This window comes from Cucumis sativus, chromosome 3 (genome assembly GCF_000004075.3).
Source record: "Cucumis sativus cultivar 9930 chromosome 3, Cucumber_9930_V3, whole genome shotgun sequence".
Taxonomy (NCBI): domain Eukaryota; kingdom Viridiplantae; phylum Streptophyta; class Magnoliopsida; order Cucurbitales; family Cucurbitaceae; genus Cucumis; species Cucumis sativus.
This window is the reverse complement of record NC_026657.2, coordinates 24,064,725-24,079,797: the sequence shown is the minus strand read 5'-3', so window position 1 is coordinate 24,079,797 and position 15,073 is coordinate 24,064,725. Positions and strand designations below refer to the sequence as shown.

At 33.1% G+C, this 15,073-nt stretch overlaps 3 protein-coding genes across 3 annotated transcripts; 2 read left to right on the top strand and 1 right to left on the bottom strand.

The window, feature by feature from the left end:
- Positions 1 to 2,524: 2,524 nt before the first annotated feature.
- Positions 2,525 to 4,598, top strand: LOC105434922 (pentatricopeptide repeat-containing protein At3g26630, chloroplastic). Its single transcript, XM_011653286.2, has one exon. It carries the CDS (start codon positions 2,921 to 2,923, stop codon positions 4,196 to 4,198), a length of 1,278 nt encoding a protein of 425 aa, XP_011651588.1. The 5' UTR covers positions 2,525 to 2,920; the 3' UTR covers positions 4,199 to 4,598.
- A 1,589-nt stretch (positions 4,599 to 6,187) lies between these two features.
- On the top strand, positions 6,188 to 8,156 carry LOC101203252 (light-regulated protein, chloroplastic). Its single transcript, XM_004145651.3, has 3 exons — positions 6,188 to 6,450; positions 7,524 to 7,688; positions 7,942 to 8,156. The coding sequence occupies exons 1-3, from the start codon at positions 6,218 to 6,220 to the stop codon at positions 8,015 to 8,017; spliced, it is 474 nt and encodes a 157-aa protein (XP_004145699.2). The 5' UTR covers positions 6,188 to 6,217; the 3' UTR covers positions 8,018 to 8,156.
- A 640-nt stretch (positions 8,157 to 8,796) lies between these two features.
- On the bottom strand, positions 8,797 to 12,387 carry LOC105434921 (transcription factor ICE1). Its single transcript, XM_011653285.2, has 4 exons — positions 11,037 to 12,387; positions 10,552 to 10,776; positions 9,527 to 9,697; positions 8,797 to 9,185 (listed from the first exon to the last, which is right to left on the bottom strand). Exons 1-4 carry the CDS (start codon positions 12,141 to 12,143, stop codon positions 9,102 to 9,104), a joined length of 1,587 nt encoding a protein of 528 aa, XP_011651587.1. The 5' UTR covers positions 12,144 to 12,387; the 3' UTR covers positions 8,797 to 9,101.
- Positions 12,388 to 15,073: the final 2,686 nt, after the last annotated feature.

Sequence of the window (15,073 nt, the reverse complement as noted above, 5' to 3'; positions counted from 1 at the left end):
AAAGTTCCTAGGGAACGAAACAATAAAAGGTTAAAGTTTGATTAAATAACCTGATACCAGTTCGGTATCAGAAAAAAATTAGTCTTTGAAAAGGAAAATGTTTTAAAAAGTTATTTTATAGAAAAATAGAAAAGTAGTTTCAAATGAAATTTTGTTTTCGATAAAGTTGGCTAACATGCAACGTACGTAAGCAACATTTTAGGCACAATCTTGCCAAAAATCCATGTGAGTATTCTCTACTGTTATTTCAAGCACTAAAACAAGAAAATGTGTGTTACTCATAGATCCATGGAAAACAATAACATAAGAGGACGACTAGAACTTTATGGAGTAGAAAAGTATGGTGGTTCAATGTACCCTATGGAAGCTGAGGAATGGATGCATAAGGTCCGAGAGTGCCTTGAAATAATTAGTTGTGAGGATGATGTAAAGGTAACGTTAGTAGAAACTATGCTTATTGACGACGTGAAAGAATGGTGTTTACATTAAAGGAATATTTGACTGAAAAAGCCATACAAGATTGGGATGTATTCCAAAGTATGTATGGAAGAGAATACTTTTCCAAACACTATATAAATGTGAGATTGAGAGGAAATGGAGGATGGAAGCAAACAAGAGTTGATAGGATCTTATTCTGAAGAAGGAGAAGTTACTTCAAAATTAAAGAAAAAGAAGCATTGTTATAAATGTAAGAAATTTCTGATAAAGTTGTATGTTAGCACTATCGTCAAACAAGACAACATAAGAATAACTGTTTAGCATTTAGTTTTGGATAGACAAGTAGAAATGAGAGTAGTATTTGCAGTTCCATCAATTAGACGACAAGTAAGTGGGGGCATCAATTAAGCGAAAGGATAAGCTTAACTAGTATGTCTAAAAGAAAAAGAAGATGTAATAAAGCTAAAAAGATGTAAAAGGTGTGTGTTCTTTTGTTCATTTAGTTTTATGAGTTTGTATTTGCTTTCTCAAAGCTGCGATTTTGTGATCTCGTTCCTCAACAACTTTCATCAAAAGATTAATTTTCTCTCCATCTCGGTCATAGCAGTCTCGTCTGTTACATCAACCATTATGACAAAACATCATTTCCCTCCTTGTCACTAGAGAAACAATTAGCAAGAGGGAAACTTAAAGTTATCATACAAGGAATTTTCCTTTATGACAACTCTAACTTTAGAGGAGTCCATCAATTGCTTCAAGATGTTATGTGTGATGACAGAACCTTGACCTCGTTCCTTGATAATCTCCTTTGAACAATTTTCGGTGACGTGTTTCATGTAAGCATCTCTTGCAGCGGTAGATTTGGATGCAAATTTCTTCGGTGTCATTAGTATGCATGTCGATTTGGATAACAAGAAAGAGATGAGAGCTAGAGAGGTCCCACTGTGTATGCCAATTTTTCTGCACAAGAGAGGTCCCACTGTGTATGCCAATTTTTCTGCACAAAGTTTTCGAGAAAACGTGTCTTGTGGAGTTGAACTTGTATAGATGAAGGGAGTCTTTTTGTTGTTGAGAAAATTCTCTTCAGCCTTTAGAAGCATAAAATTTTTTAACCCCCACAAATGAAGAAAACTCTTCTATTTATAGAGTTCTTAGATCACCTTTATAAACTTGGGCTTATTTGGCCAATAGACCTAGCCTTTGGTCCAACCATATGAATTTGGGCCTTATTTAGTATTTTGGCTAAATTAAACCTAGTTTTGGACTCAATTGAATTTTAGTTAAATTTACCAAATTATGTCTTCAATTTCAATTAAGGACATATGTAAATTTACAATTAGTCCCAAATATAATTTCGTCATTAATTTAGTAAATGACGTGACTATTTATGATGGTTTAAAATTCTCATTAATAGAAAAAAGAAAAAAAAAATAGAGAAATAAGACGATATAAACTACTTGTGCTATATAACAACAAGAGTATTTGTTTGTTTTAGTTTGTAAAAAGTTTATGAGTATTTTTTGAACTTTTGAAAAGTTAAAAGTTTAGTGTGTTTTAATTGTCAAATACGACTTTTATTTGACTAGTTATTGTTTTAGTATGTTGGAGAAATTTTTATTTTAGATTTTTATGTGATTGTTTGGAATTTTACGTTCTAACCTAAAATTTTGATTTTTTTTTATTTGTTGGTGAAAATTGGAGTGAGATTTGAATAGATGAGATTATTTTATAACTTTTTTTTTAAGTTGAAGAAGAGTATTTTGGAAACAAAATTTTAAAAATTAAAAGGAGGTTTTTAAAACTTTTGGAATTTCAAGAAGGAGCATTTTTTTTTTATATAAATTAAGGTTTATTCTTTTCAAACAAAGTTTAGAAGTTCATTGTTTGTAATTCAACTTTTGAACGTTTATTATTATTATTTTGTTATGCTTGGTAATATTTTTTTATCATCACAGTAAAATGTTAATTTTGTAGTGTAGAGATTAGAAACTTATGAGATAGTTGATTAAAGATGAGGCTAATCATTGTCCATAATAATATTAAGTTAACAAATATTTTTATGTAGCGGAGATGAGAAGCATTTTTAACAAATTAAGGTTCATACATTGAGAGTGATTCATTGGGAAGGGAAAGGCTAGAAGAATTTAGCCCACACAAATGGGTGTATATCTCTATGATCTTCAACTCCAAAACCAGAACGCTGTTTCCCACTTCAATCGGAACTGGAACTCTCATCCTTCTCAATCCCCTAATAATCCTGAACTGAATCCTTCTCTCACATTCAATTCCCCTTGGATTCTCATTTTCAATCGAAGTCCGGTTCAGATATCTCCAAATGCAGCAATTGCACAGCTGCTTCTTCTGTCTCTCAAGTTTGAGGTTTGGGAATAATCTTTTATTTCTTCTCTCCATATCTCCCAATTTCTTGATTGCTTCCTCCTTGCACACTTCGTAAGCTGAACATTCTTGAATTTGTTGTATAATGGTTCCATGTCTCTCATATACCCATGACGTTTTTCCGAGCAAGAATATTCCCCTGACCCCAAGAGGGAACATACGAGCGAAGAAGGCTCTCTTCTTACTTCAAAACTGCAAGAATTTCAAACACCTCAGGCAAATCCATGCCAAAATCATTCGTAGTGGCCTTTCTAACGATCAATTACTTACTAGGAAACTGATTCATCTCTACTCTACTCATGGAAGAATAGCGTATGCGATTCTTCTATTCTATCAAATCCAAAACCCTTGTACGTTTACTTGGAATCTGATAATCAGGGCCAACACTATCAATGGTCTCTCTGAACAAGCTCTCATGTTGTATAAGAACATGGTATGCCAAGGAATTGCAGCCGATAAGTTTACATTTCCATTTGTCATCAAAGCTTGTACAAATTTCTTATCCATTGACCTAGGAAAAGTAGTTCATGGGTCTTTAATCAAATACGGGTTTTCAGGGGACGTATTTGTGCAGAACAATCTGATAGATTTTTACTTTAAGTGTGGACATACACGTTTTGCTTTGAAGGTGTTTGAGAAAATGCGTGTTCGCAATGTGGTTTCATGGACAACCGTGATATCTGGGCTGATCTCTTGTGGTGATTTACAGGAAGCAAGAAGGATATTTGATGAGATTCCATCTAAAAATGTTGTTTCATGGACAGCAATGATAAATGGGTATATTAGAAATCAACAACCTGAAGAAGCTCTTGAACTGTTTAAGAGAATGCAGGCTGAGAATATTTTCCCAAATGAGTATACAATGGTGAGCTTGATCAAAGCATGTACTGAAATGGGAATCTTAACTCTTGGTCGAGGGATTCACGACTATGCCATCAAGAACTGTATCGAAATTGGTGTTTATCTTGGGACGGCTCTGATTGACATGTACAGCAAATGTGGTAGTATAAAGGATGCAATAGAAGTTTTTGAGACGATGCCTAGAAAAAGTTTGCCGACATGGAACTCAATGATCACTAGCTTAGGAGTACATGGGTTGGGGCAGGAAGCTCTCAATCTTTTCAGTGAGATGGAAAGGGTAAATGTGAAGCCAGATGCAATCACTTTCATAGGCGTTTTATGCGCTTGTGTACATATAAAGAATGTAAAGGAAGGATGTGCTTACTTCACTCGAATGACACAGCATTATGGTATTGCACCAATTCCTGAGCATTATGAGTGCATGACTGAGCTATATGCTCGTTCTAATAACTTGGATGAAGCCTTCAAATCAACAAAAGCAATATCGATAGAGCCTGATTAGGCTTCCTTGGCGTTTCTGTTGAATAATGAGTAAAGAAATATGCAAATGCAGGAAGTGGGAAGTTTGGCCAACAGCCCTTCTATTTGTTTTGATGCCAGAGCCAAGCAGGTGCGGTATTTTCTGTTGAATAAGTGAGCTTACTACTTGCTTTTCATACTCTTGCATAGTATACGACAAACATTAATTGTTATTGATTCTCATTGCAATAGATCATATACCCTGTTGATTTCAATGAATTTGAAATTGTTGATAGCAAAATAGGTGTAATATACAAGAGTTAAACGTGCATTTCATTATTCTTATGCTTGTGCAAATTGCAATTCTTGTTCTGGAATTCCCACGTGGACATACTTCTCTTCTATTTGAAGTTATTGTCAGTAAAACATTATGAACTTTTGCGGTAGAAGTTGGTTAATTTTTCTAGTTCTTGAATAAAGCTCCATTGGTGGAAGTAACCCTTCCTTAAAGTTGTTAATATATTATGATGGTGTAATATACATATATAAAAAACACAATGCTTAATTCTATCATCCATGCTTAAAGACATTACCAGAACCACATGTAGCTGACACAACCTACCTAAAATTAAAATGAACGCGAGTACAAGAAAAGGGTTGGTGGAAATAGGTTAAAATTTTGTTCATTTTTCTATCTTTGCTTTAATCCTTAAAATAGATTTCAAGTTCCAACTTCTTTGACAAATTTAAACTCATAAAATTTCTAAGACAAACGAAAATAAAAAGTCGAAAAGATTATAGATAGTGGAAAAAAAAGAATGTAAACTCAACTATTACAAGTATGTATTGTCACAAGTTGATCGTTGTATGTATGTAAGAGATGAATAATAACAATGGCATATACATTTGTATGATGAGATTAACTCAAACATAGCTCAGTAAGTAAGACATTGATTACTATTCACAAGTTTAGTTGTCACTCTCACTTTTATAATCTTAGAAATGAATTTAATTGCAAAAGAAAAAACACATTCCTAGAAGGGGGATTGATTGGATAGAGGAAATATGTGACAGTTGTTTGAAATCTAGGTTAGGAGTTGGAGTCATAGTGAGCAGATTAACAAGGCGTGTACTACTAACCTTCTAAATGATTAAGAAAGGTGAAAAAGTTGAAGAATGTAAGGAACCATGGATTGTGGGCCTAGACCGAAGATATTTGGGCCATTTTAGCCTCCGAAAGATAGTGTAATCAGTCATTACTCTTAGGACTACTTGTAAAAGACTGAACTAAAATGTTCATTCACTGTTTTGGCTAACGCATATAAAAGAAAGAAAGAAAAAAGGCTCAGTCTATTAGAAACTAATCCAAGTAAATCGGATCTTTATAGTATATATAAATGAGATAACTATCTCCATCAAATAATTTTATATGGTTGAGGGTTATCATATCAAGGCAAGATTCAATTTCAAGAGCCATGAGGTTATCTACCTTAAAGCCAAACTCCAATGTCTTTAGTCAACAAGCTGAGCTCACACTATTTCACCAAAATAATAATAATAATATTAATTGAGGCGAGTTTGACGAGTTTGCTATTAAATGACAGAAAAACCGAGCATTTTGTGTACTAATTCGGATATCAAAGTCCACTTAATCGACTTGATACCACACCGGTGTAAATGCTTTAACAATGTGTCTAGACTAGAGGTGAAAAAGATACCCATGCAAATACATAGAGAGGTCTATCGTCCCTTTAATACGCATATGAGAACTAGTGTTCGATCTAATCCAAAAATTAACCCATTTGATTATATGTTATTTTCAGTGGGGACAAGCAATTTAGCAGTGTATGTAACTTTATTGAGGTAGACATTATATATAATATATAATGGGCCCTTGGGCAAAAATATCTTGGAAAGATTAAAAAATATCTCCAAGATGATGGGAAAGTTTGAAAGCTTCGTGTAAATGAATAAAGATCATAGGGAAGAAGAAGCAAAGCAATCTTATCCAGAGAGACACCCTCCAATGTATTCTATATAAAGAGTTAATAGGAACTTACTTATGCTCATCCAAATCTCAAAACCTTATTTACAACATATCATCAAAATCACAATGCAGGCTGTTCTTAGCATTGCTGTTCCTTCCCTTCTCCCCAGCTCAACACTTTCCAGTAATAAACCTTCTCACTTCCCTTTGATCACATTTTCTTCTCACTCATCCCGTCGCTCGTCCATCAAAGCAACGGCCTCGGTCGTCTACGACACATCTGTGGTTGATTATAGTTCTGCTATCTCGTAAGTTATTTTCGTCTCTTCCAAACCTTCTCTTTTGTATTGAAATTAAATTTGAAGCAGTACACTGAAATAACAAACTCCTCAATTAAGTTATATCTTTCCATATTTGGATCTTGAACTTTAAATTATGCTGTGTAGGCTGTGTAGGTTCTTCCTTTAAGAAACTTCTAATACATATTATACATTTAATATCTAAGTGAAAGCACTTAGACTCATTTGACATCTTTTAATTGCAAGAAACTATTAAATACAAAATTAAAATTCATTAACTAATTAATTATTAGACACAAATATGAAAAAGCTTATGGTTTTGATGGTGGTGTAAAATGTGAATTGAATTGTATTGTTGTAATATATCGTTGTCAATGAAAATATGAAGCTTTCAATTATGTGGAAACATCAAAATATAATATTAAAAAATATAAATTATGAATAAACATTTTATCCTTCTAAATTAAGTTTAAATATTTGAAAAAAAATATCAATTTTTATTCTAAACTTACATAAGTCAATTTTAACTCGATTAGTCGTAAATTAATTTCACTCATCATTGCAAATTAATCATTCAATACAACCTCAAAATTCATAAATTTCAAAATAATAATAACAATAACAATAAATTTCATCTATATATATGTTTTTTTATATGGATAAAATAACTTTTTTCTATTGATATTTAATTTGAAGTGAAAATTTATTACTTAAAATCATTAAAATTGAAAGTCTATATAGTCTTAGATATTACCATCCGACAAATTTAGAGTTAAAATGGATCTTTTTTTTTTTTCCTATCTTTTATCATGAACATATTAGGTTAAAAAAATTATACTTATTGTTGTATAATTCCGTCATTAGTATGTTATAATGAAAACTCTTATGGCGACACCAAATTTATAAAAACATAAAAATATGACGTAAATTTAGTAAATTGAAGTTGATTATATTCATAGTTTTAAATTTCCATCGACACGTTGATATTTTTTCTATTCGAACAAATTTGACAACAACACGAGGAAGGAATGAATGAATAATTTAGGAAAATGTTTCGATGAAGTTGTATATTGTATTATTAGGGTGTTTCCTGCAGAAGCATGTGAGACAATAGGTGGAGAGGCATGTGGTTGGGAAAATATGTTTCCAGAAGTAAGGCTTCAGCAGGCTTCACTTAACAATCAAAACCCCGTCGCTTCTTCAGAGGAGATTGATAGAGAATATCTTGATTATGCCGATTCAAAGACGTACGTCTCATTTTTCTTTTTCATTCAAACGTGATTAAATAATTCTTCGTAAACAAAAAAAAAATATATAGTTAGTTAGTTGGATTATTTGTTTTTATTAACTTAACTAGAAAATTAGTTTTATAAACACCTTTACCTTTCTTATTCAATTTCTATGAAGGAAAAAAAGAGAGAGATTTTGAAGAGGTTGAAATGTGAGGATAGTCCATATTTAGAGAATTGAAAGAGTGTGACATTATTATTGTATATGCAGTGTTTTCCCAGGAGAGGCTTGCGATGATCTTGGTGGAGAGTTCTGTGAACCTGAGTTCCTAAATGGCGTTTTCTAGTCTTTTTATTTTATATTACAACAACAGAAAAATGGCTTCTTAGTTCTTAGTTTAATCAGTCCCCATATCATAGCTTCTGTAACTGTGACACCCTTTTCACCATTCTCAATAAATAATAATCCTTAAATATTTTAGCCTTTTTCTTTCCTTTTTTCAATCTAATACTTATAAACAGATTTTAAATATGTTCACACTATGTTTCAACATGTAAAAAACCATATCCTTTTCACTACATTTGAATTATAATTCTCAATTTTTAACTTTGCAACACTTAACATCCTTTCCATTCAAATTATCATTCTCAATTTTTTGTTAAATCGCTTTTCAAATTATCATTCTCAATTTTTTGTTAAATCGCTTTTAATCATTTATAAGATCTATTTAAAAAATTGGGTGTGTGTCACACAGTGTTTTTCATTCTAAATTTGATAAGAAAAATGTGTAAGTTGATGAATTTATAAAAGTTTGAGTTAATACTTGTAAAAGTACAAACAATTATTAGTTTGGAGTTTATACCACCCAGATTTAGAAATGTAATTTGAAAATGTTTCTTAACTTTTTTACGAAAGGTTGAAACTCAACTACTATACTTGAAAGTAAAAATACAAAAAGTTGAAACTCAATGATTGAATTAAAACTAAACTAACAAATGAAGGATGAAAGGTAAGAATGTAACATATTGAAAATTGGGAACCAAATGAAAATTATTTGGAAGCAATTTATGAACCAAATGGAAAAAAGATAAAAATGTAGGGACAAAAAAGAGAGATGAATGGCAATTTAGAAAGGCTGTAACAGAAGTAAACTACGTTTAAGAAGAAAAATCTTATTCCAAAAAACTCAACCAAATGAAGTGTGACACATGAGGTTGATCTTGCAATTATGTTCTGAAAGCAAGAGAGGTAAAGTACTAAACCCACAAAATATTTGGCCACACCTACTTGTGGTTGTTGCCTTCAAGAATAAGACGGGGCTAAGCTGAATGTTGGTTGTTGGATTTACAGAATTTGTTGATGCATAAAAACACATCAATTATTCCATCCATCAATGGAAAGAGCTGCTTCATTTGTGTTAATAGCTTCAGTTATACAACACCATGTAAACCAGCTGAATCCAACAGCACTGCTTTTATTTGCTCAGGCAACATCTCCTGACCTTCCTTGGATTGCTGAAAAGAAATGAAAAGAGATTGAATCTTCTCAAGAGATAAGATTAATAGTACAAACAGCCCATTGAAGAGAACTGGGGAGTTCCAAACCCAGATATGCATACAGGAACGTGCTCTTGCGGACAATCAAACTTCTTTTAAATGATTCATATATGAAAATTGCATCTAAAACCATAAGATTAATTATTAAATTAATCTTTGAGTGATTAAAGTAAAGAGGTTTTATTTAGACCAGACAAAAGTGGTTTTAACAATTTCAAAATCATTTCCAAACATGCACTACAACTAACTTGAAAGATTGAAGTCGACGGAGGGCAAATGAAAAAGAAAGGAGAGCGAACCTCTGCACGAAACACGTCTAAAGCAAATCCATTGAAACAGCTGATTACAGCTTGTTGGATGTCCAAGCCAAGGTTATCCAAAGCCCTCATGGTGGATAGCAAGAGACCCGGCTTGCGAGAACAAAACATGTGAATATTGACAGCTCTGCCTTCTCTAACCCGGACTTCAACCTGTTTATTTATGCACAATACCAATCATGATTTGAAGCATAAAGATATGCACATGAGCACACATGCACATTGGAAAATGCATAAGAATCTCATAAATGTTTGAGAATGAAACTAACTTCATAAGGATACGATCAGAAAATGAATCGAAACCATGATTAAGTTTAATGATGTTCAGTATCCAGTTCAACTGAAGTCCTCAGACAAAAGTAAGATGAAAAAAAAGGGGATGCAAGAGTTCCACCAGTATCGTTAGAACTAACAAAAATCATACTGTCCAAGAAATTTACTCGCAACACATTCTTGGGCATCTCTCAGTTAATTAAGACATAAGGATTCACCTGCTAAACTTGATTATATTTTCTACACCCTACAACAATAAGACGAAGAGACTGTAACTCACATGATAATTGCTAGTTTAAGAAACTAGACCATACACCATTAAACATATGTTTGGTATGATTCTTCAAAGTAGCATAGAGCACATGCTACTCCTCCCTGCGCACGTCCCATACAAGTATCATCAGACAGTTCATTGGACCTTACTATTTGGAGGGGGACTTCAAATCAAACTCATTCGAACAAGGAAAAATTTGTTCATGCATTGGTAGTTTCTCCATACAAGCAAGCTCAAAAATTACTAAGCAATCATTTGCTTCATTGATATAAGAAGGAATTGAAATATTCTTAGCTCTTTCAGAATCAAATATTAGCTCTTGCTGCAAGCACTTGTTGAGGGAAATTATGAACAAAAAAAAAAGGGAGAACGTCTAGCTGCATAGTTACACAAAAGTGACAAAACATAAAAATACCACTAAATCCTAAAAGAAGCAAAAGAGATGAAGTTGGATAGTTACCCTGGCAGGCTGTGTATTGGGGCTGGACAGGTTGCTTGGACACAGCTCCTCTTTGACACGACAGGGAAGAGTTGGCAGCGTCGGCGTCAACGGGTGAAAGCTCGCAGAAGGTTGCAACACAGAACCAGGAGGGGTCGACTCAAGTTCTTTATGGAGATCATTTATCCTTTGAAGAAGCTCCTTCAAGTAGTCAATGGCATCTCCAAGTATTGAAGCTCTATCCATCTGTGTACACAAGGAAAGTACAGATTTGGTGGTTCCACAGAGGATAAGAGAAAAATTAAACATTAAATCAACAGGAATTATTTGCCCAAATCCCCAAGAAAACACATGAGCGTAACGATTACAAATGAGATGCAATTATGCCACAAATCCTAATAATTCACAGTCGTATGTACTATGAACTTAAGAACATTTATTCTGTCACCAGTGGTTCAAGATCTATCCACCATGAGATCGAGACGAGCAAAAGCCTGAATCCGTACCTTGCTTATCTTGGGTACGACGGACCTAAGCATGTAAAGTCTATCATTCAGCTTCTTTCTCCGCCGCCGCTCCGCCATCAGATTTTTCGCCGGCAGCCCCTTCTTCTTCCCCTTCTGGTCTCCGCCAGTGATAGTACTGTTGGCATTGGAATTGCTTCCACAGTTTTTAGCATTAACATTATCCTCTTGCTTATTATACTCAATGGGTTCGTCGGAATCATAATTGAAGCGAGAAACATCCACGCTGCCGTCCTCAATGTCCTCATCGCCGTTCATCTTCCTCAGCCTCTCCAAATTTGGCGTCCACATTGGGCCTTCTTCTAATTTAAAACCCGAAACCTCCAAATTCTCTAGTTTATCAGCTCCACCAGAGCCAACTCGATGCGCCGCCCGCTTCTGAAACAGAGTCGGCTGCGCACCGACCTCCGGGAACACTTCGAGAGGTCTCAAAACCTTAGACCTGTTCTGAAACAGAGCATTACCACAGGCATCGAAGTTCTCAAAAGCAGCCGCCGAATTAAATCCAGCACCAAATGCCGGAGGATTATCGGGAACGTGAAAGTCGGAGTTGTTTAAGGTGAGTTCCTGAGTAGCGATTTGAGGAAGAGAAGAAATGCCAGTGAAACCCATCAAAGCTTGGTTACCCTGGTAAGATCCAAGCAGACCATTTTCACCGCCTAAATCAAAGGCATTATCAAAACTGGAACCGCAAACAACGTTAAGAAGAGAAGAAAAGCAGGAAGATTTGTGAGATGGTAAGATGGAGTTGGAATGGGAAGGATGGAGAGGAAAAGCGTGAGAAGGAGAGCAGGAAGAGGAGGAATCTAAAGGGTGTAAGAGGAAGTTATCAGAAGGATTGGAGGAGAAAGGAAGGTCAGGAATGTGGGGATGAGAAGAAAGGGAATGGAAATCTTGGTGAGAAGGATTGAGAGGAGTAGAAGAGTTGATGTAGCAGTCGGATTGGAGAATGGATTTGAAGGAGGAAATGGAGGGGGCAGGTGGAACGGGGAGGGAGTGGTGGTTGTCGTGGTTGGTTGTTGTTATCCAAGAAGTGGCGTCTTCATGGTCGCCGTCGAGCCAGAGGATTCCGGTGGATTTGGGAAGCATTTGGTGGAGGGAGAGAACTGCAGAGAAGAGGGAGGAGAAGGGGGAGGAAAGGCAGTTAAAGAGAGAGAGAAAAGGGAAAAGGCTTTTTAAAAGAGAGAGAGAGAAGAAATGAAAGAGAAATATATTCCAAAGTTTGAACGTTACGTATCAGAAATTCAGAGCAAAAACAGAAAGAGAAGACCGCCAATCTCTCATATTCTCTCTCCCTCCCTCCCTCTCCATTCCTCTCTTTTTCTCTCCCTCAATTCTCCTCCTCTTCACTACAATTTCTTTTTTTTTATCTATATGTAAGTACATTTAACCCTAGGTCCCATTGTTGATCGTTGCCATATATTAATGCTCACAAGGATTTGAATTCTCATTCTTAATTATACTAAAAAGAATAATTAATTGATGAGTACAACTCATCAATCTTAATAACACACTTCTTTCTTCTATCTCCTTATATTAGTCACAAGACAAGTAAATGAACAAAAAAAGGGACTTATCTCGATCAAACTAGAAAGGTATGTAATATTACCTAGTTCGACTTGATACTTCTCTATGTTATGTACTAATTTAATCATCATTAGAGTGTGTTGTCATAACATTATAACAATACATATAAATATCTTCTTCAACATGTTATTTGACTACTTAATCAAATCCTTAAACTCAAAGTTGATGGGGATTAATCTCGATCAGACTACGTTCAACTCGACACTCCTTCATTCATACACTAACTTGAACATCATTGAAGTGTGCTGTCATAACATCATAACAGTATATATCAATATCTTTTTCTACTTGACCAAATGCTTAAACTAAGACCTATAACAATTGTGACAAGATTCTCACACGTCAACTATTATATATATCATTAAATATTCAATTTTTTACTATATTAAATTACAAATTTGACACTTAAATTTTAACATGGCGTTTGAGCGAGTATTGTGTATTTAGCACACCTAACTATATACTAGAGATTTGAAAAATAACTTTTCAAATATTTTAAGGACTACTTTTAAATATTGTAAGAATCAAAATATTTACCCAATATAGCAAACTTTCATTGTTTATCTATTATGAACTTCAATAGAACAAAATAGATTACTATCTATGTTCGGCCTACCACTATTACAAATAAATGGTAGTATTTTATTATATTTATAAATATTTTGAAAAAGTTTGATATTTAAAACAATTTCTCATATTTTAACGGTGAAACGGTGCATTTTTGAAAAAACTGATTTACCTTTATTTTATTTTATAAAAGAAAAGTAGCATAAAAAATAATTAAAGATAAGTGTGAAGTTGTGAGGTGCAATTTGTATGTATTCGGTCTCTTTTCTTCAAGAAATTGTTATTTATTTAACCATTTTGATGGGTTATTCAAAGATGTACTTGTTTATATATTTACTTTTTATAGGGTATTCCCATTTTTAACTGAGGTATGTTTAAATATAGTATAATGATAAAAACAAGTATTTATAAAAAAATTCAAATTTTAATTTTTTTTTGATAAAATCTAAGATTGTGTTATATTTTTCTTAAAAAAAAAATAATAATAACAGTTTTGTCATATTTTAATAATTTTTTAGTCAAGTTTTTACCTAACCATTGAGTAGGAAAAATTCTATCAGTTTAGGTTGATTAATATATATGTTGGGTTATATTTGTTATTTGTCCTCCTCAACTGTCATTAACAGTTTATTGCATATCAAATGTTTGGTATATTTTTAACACAATCGTCGAAATTAGGTTTGAATCTTCGACTTCTAGCTAGGACAAAAAGTTATCTTAATTAATATTGAGTTAAACTCACATTTGGATAGTGATAAAAATCCTTATATTTGAGTTTATTAATTGAGGTTTTTTAAATACATATTAAACCGGTAAAATATTTACACTGTGTAGAACAACTTTGAAAATAAAAAAAAAAAGCTCATAGGCCCACAATGAAAAATATCAAAAATGCTCCAATCAACATATGATTAATTGACCACACACGCGAGCGAGTAGTTTCTTCTAAACAATTGTGTACTATAGTCTAAACAAGTTATCTACTATTGTTTAGGTCATGATACACGATCGTGTAATTCTTTTTAACGATGAGGAAAAAGACTTCAAATTTAAACGATCGTGCTGATCATGCTAAACGATTGTGTGGATCATGAAAAATAATTGTATTGATTATGGTAAGCGATCGTATAATTTAATGTAAAAATGATCGTTAAAAACTTTGAATTAAACGATCGTGTTGACCATGTGAAACGATCGTTTTAACCATGTTAAACTGTCGTTTAGATCATGTCAATATGATCGCGTAGTTCATTTTAAACAATGAAAAAATGCTTCAAATTTAAATGATCGTGTTGATCATGGTAAACGATCGTTCGTGTTAACAATAATAAATATTAATGTATTTAATAATTATAAGTTTAAAATCATTCTAATTATGAATGCAGTTCCATTGACTAAGATATATAATTTGATCAATACTCTAAATGTTGAACTAAAAAAAAAAAAGTTAAAACTTTTAATATTGTCATGTGAAAGCTAAAGAGAGCTTCTAGCCTGTCTCACAAAATAAGTTTAATTGAAAAATTAGGTCCTTATTTACTTTTACAAAAATGGCAAAAGAAAAAAAAAATTCATAATATACACTTGATATTTTGATACACCTTGTATATATACTTAATACATCATTGATACATACTTGATACGTAAATGATTTAAAATTTTTGTTAAAGGATTGAAAAAAGAAAATATATATTTATTGTAAAAAAACCACAAACACATCTCATTGTAACTCAAACTAAAATAATTTGCATTTCAAACGCAAACCACTATAACTCAACAATATAATATATAACATAGGACTATTAACTCTTTTTTTTTTTTTTTTTTGTCTTAAACGCCCTCTTCAAAAACGACATTTTTGGTCC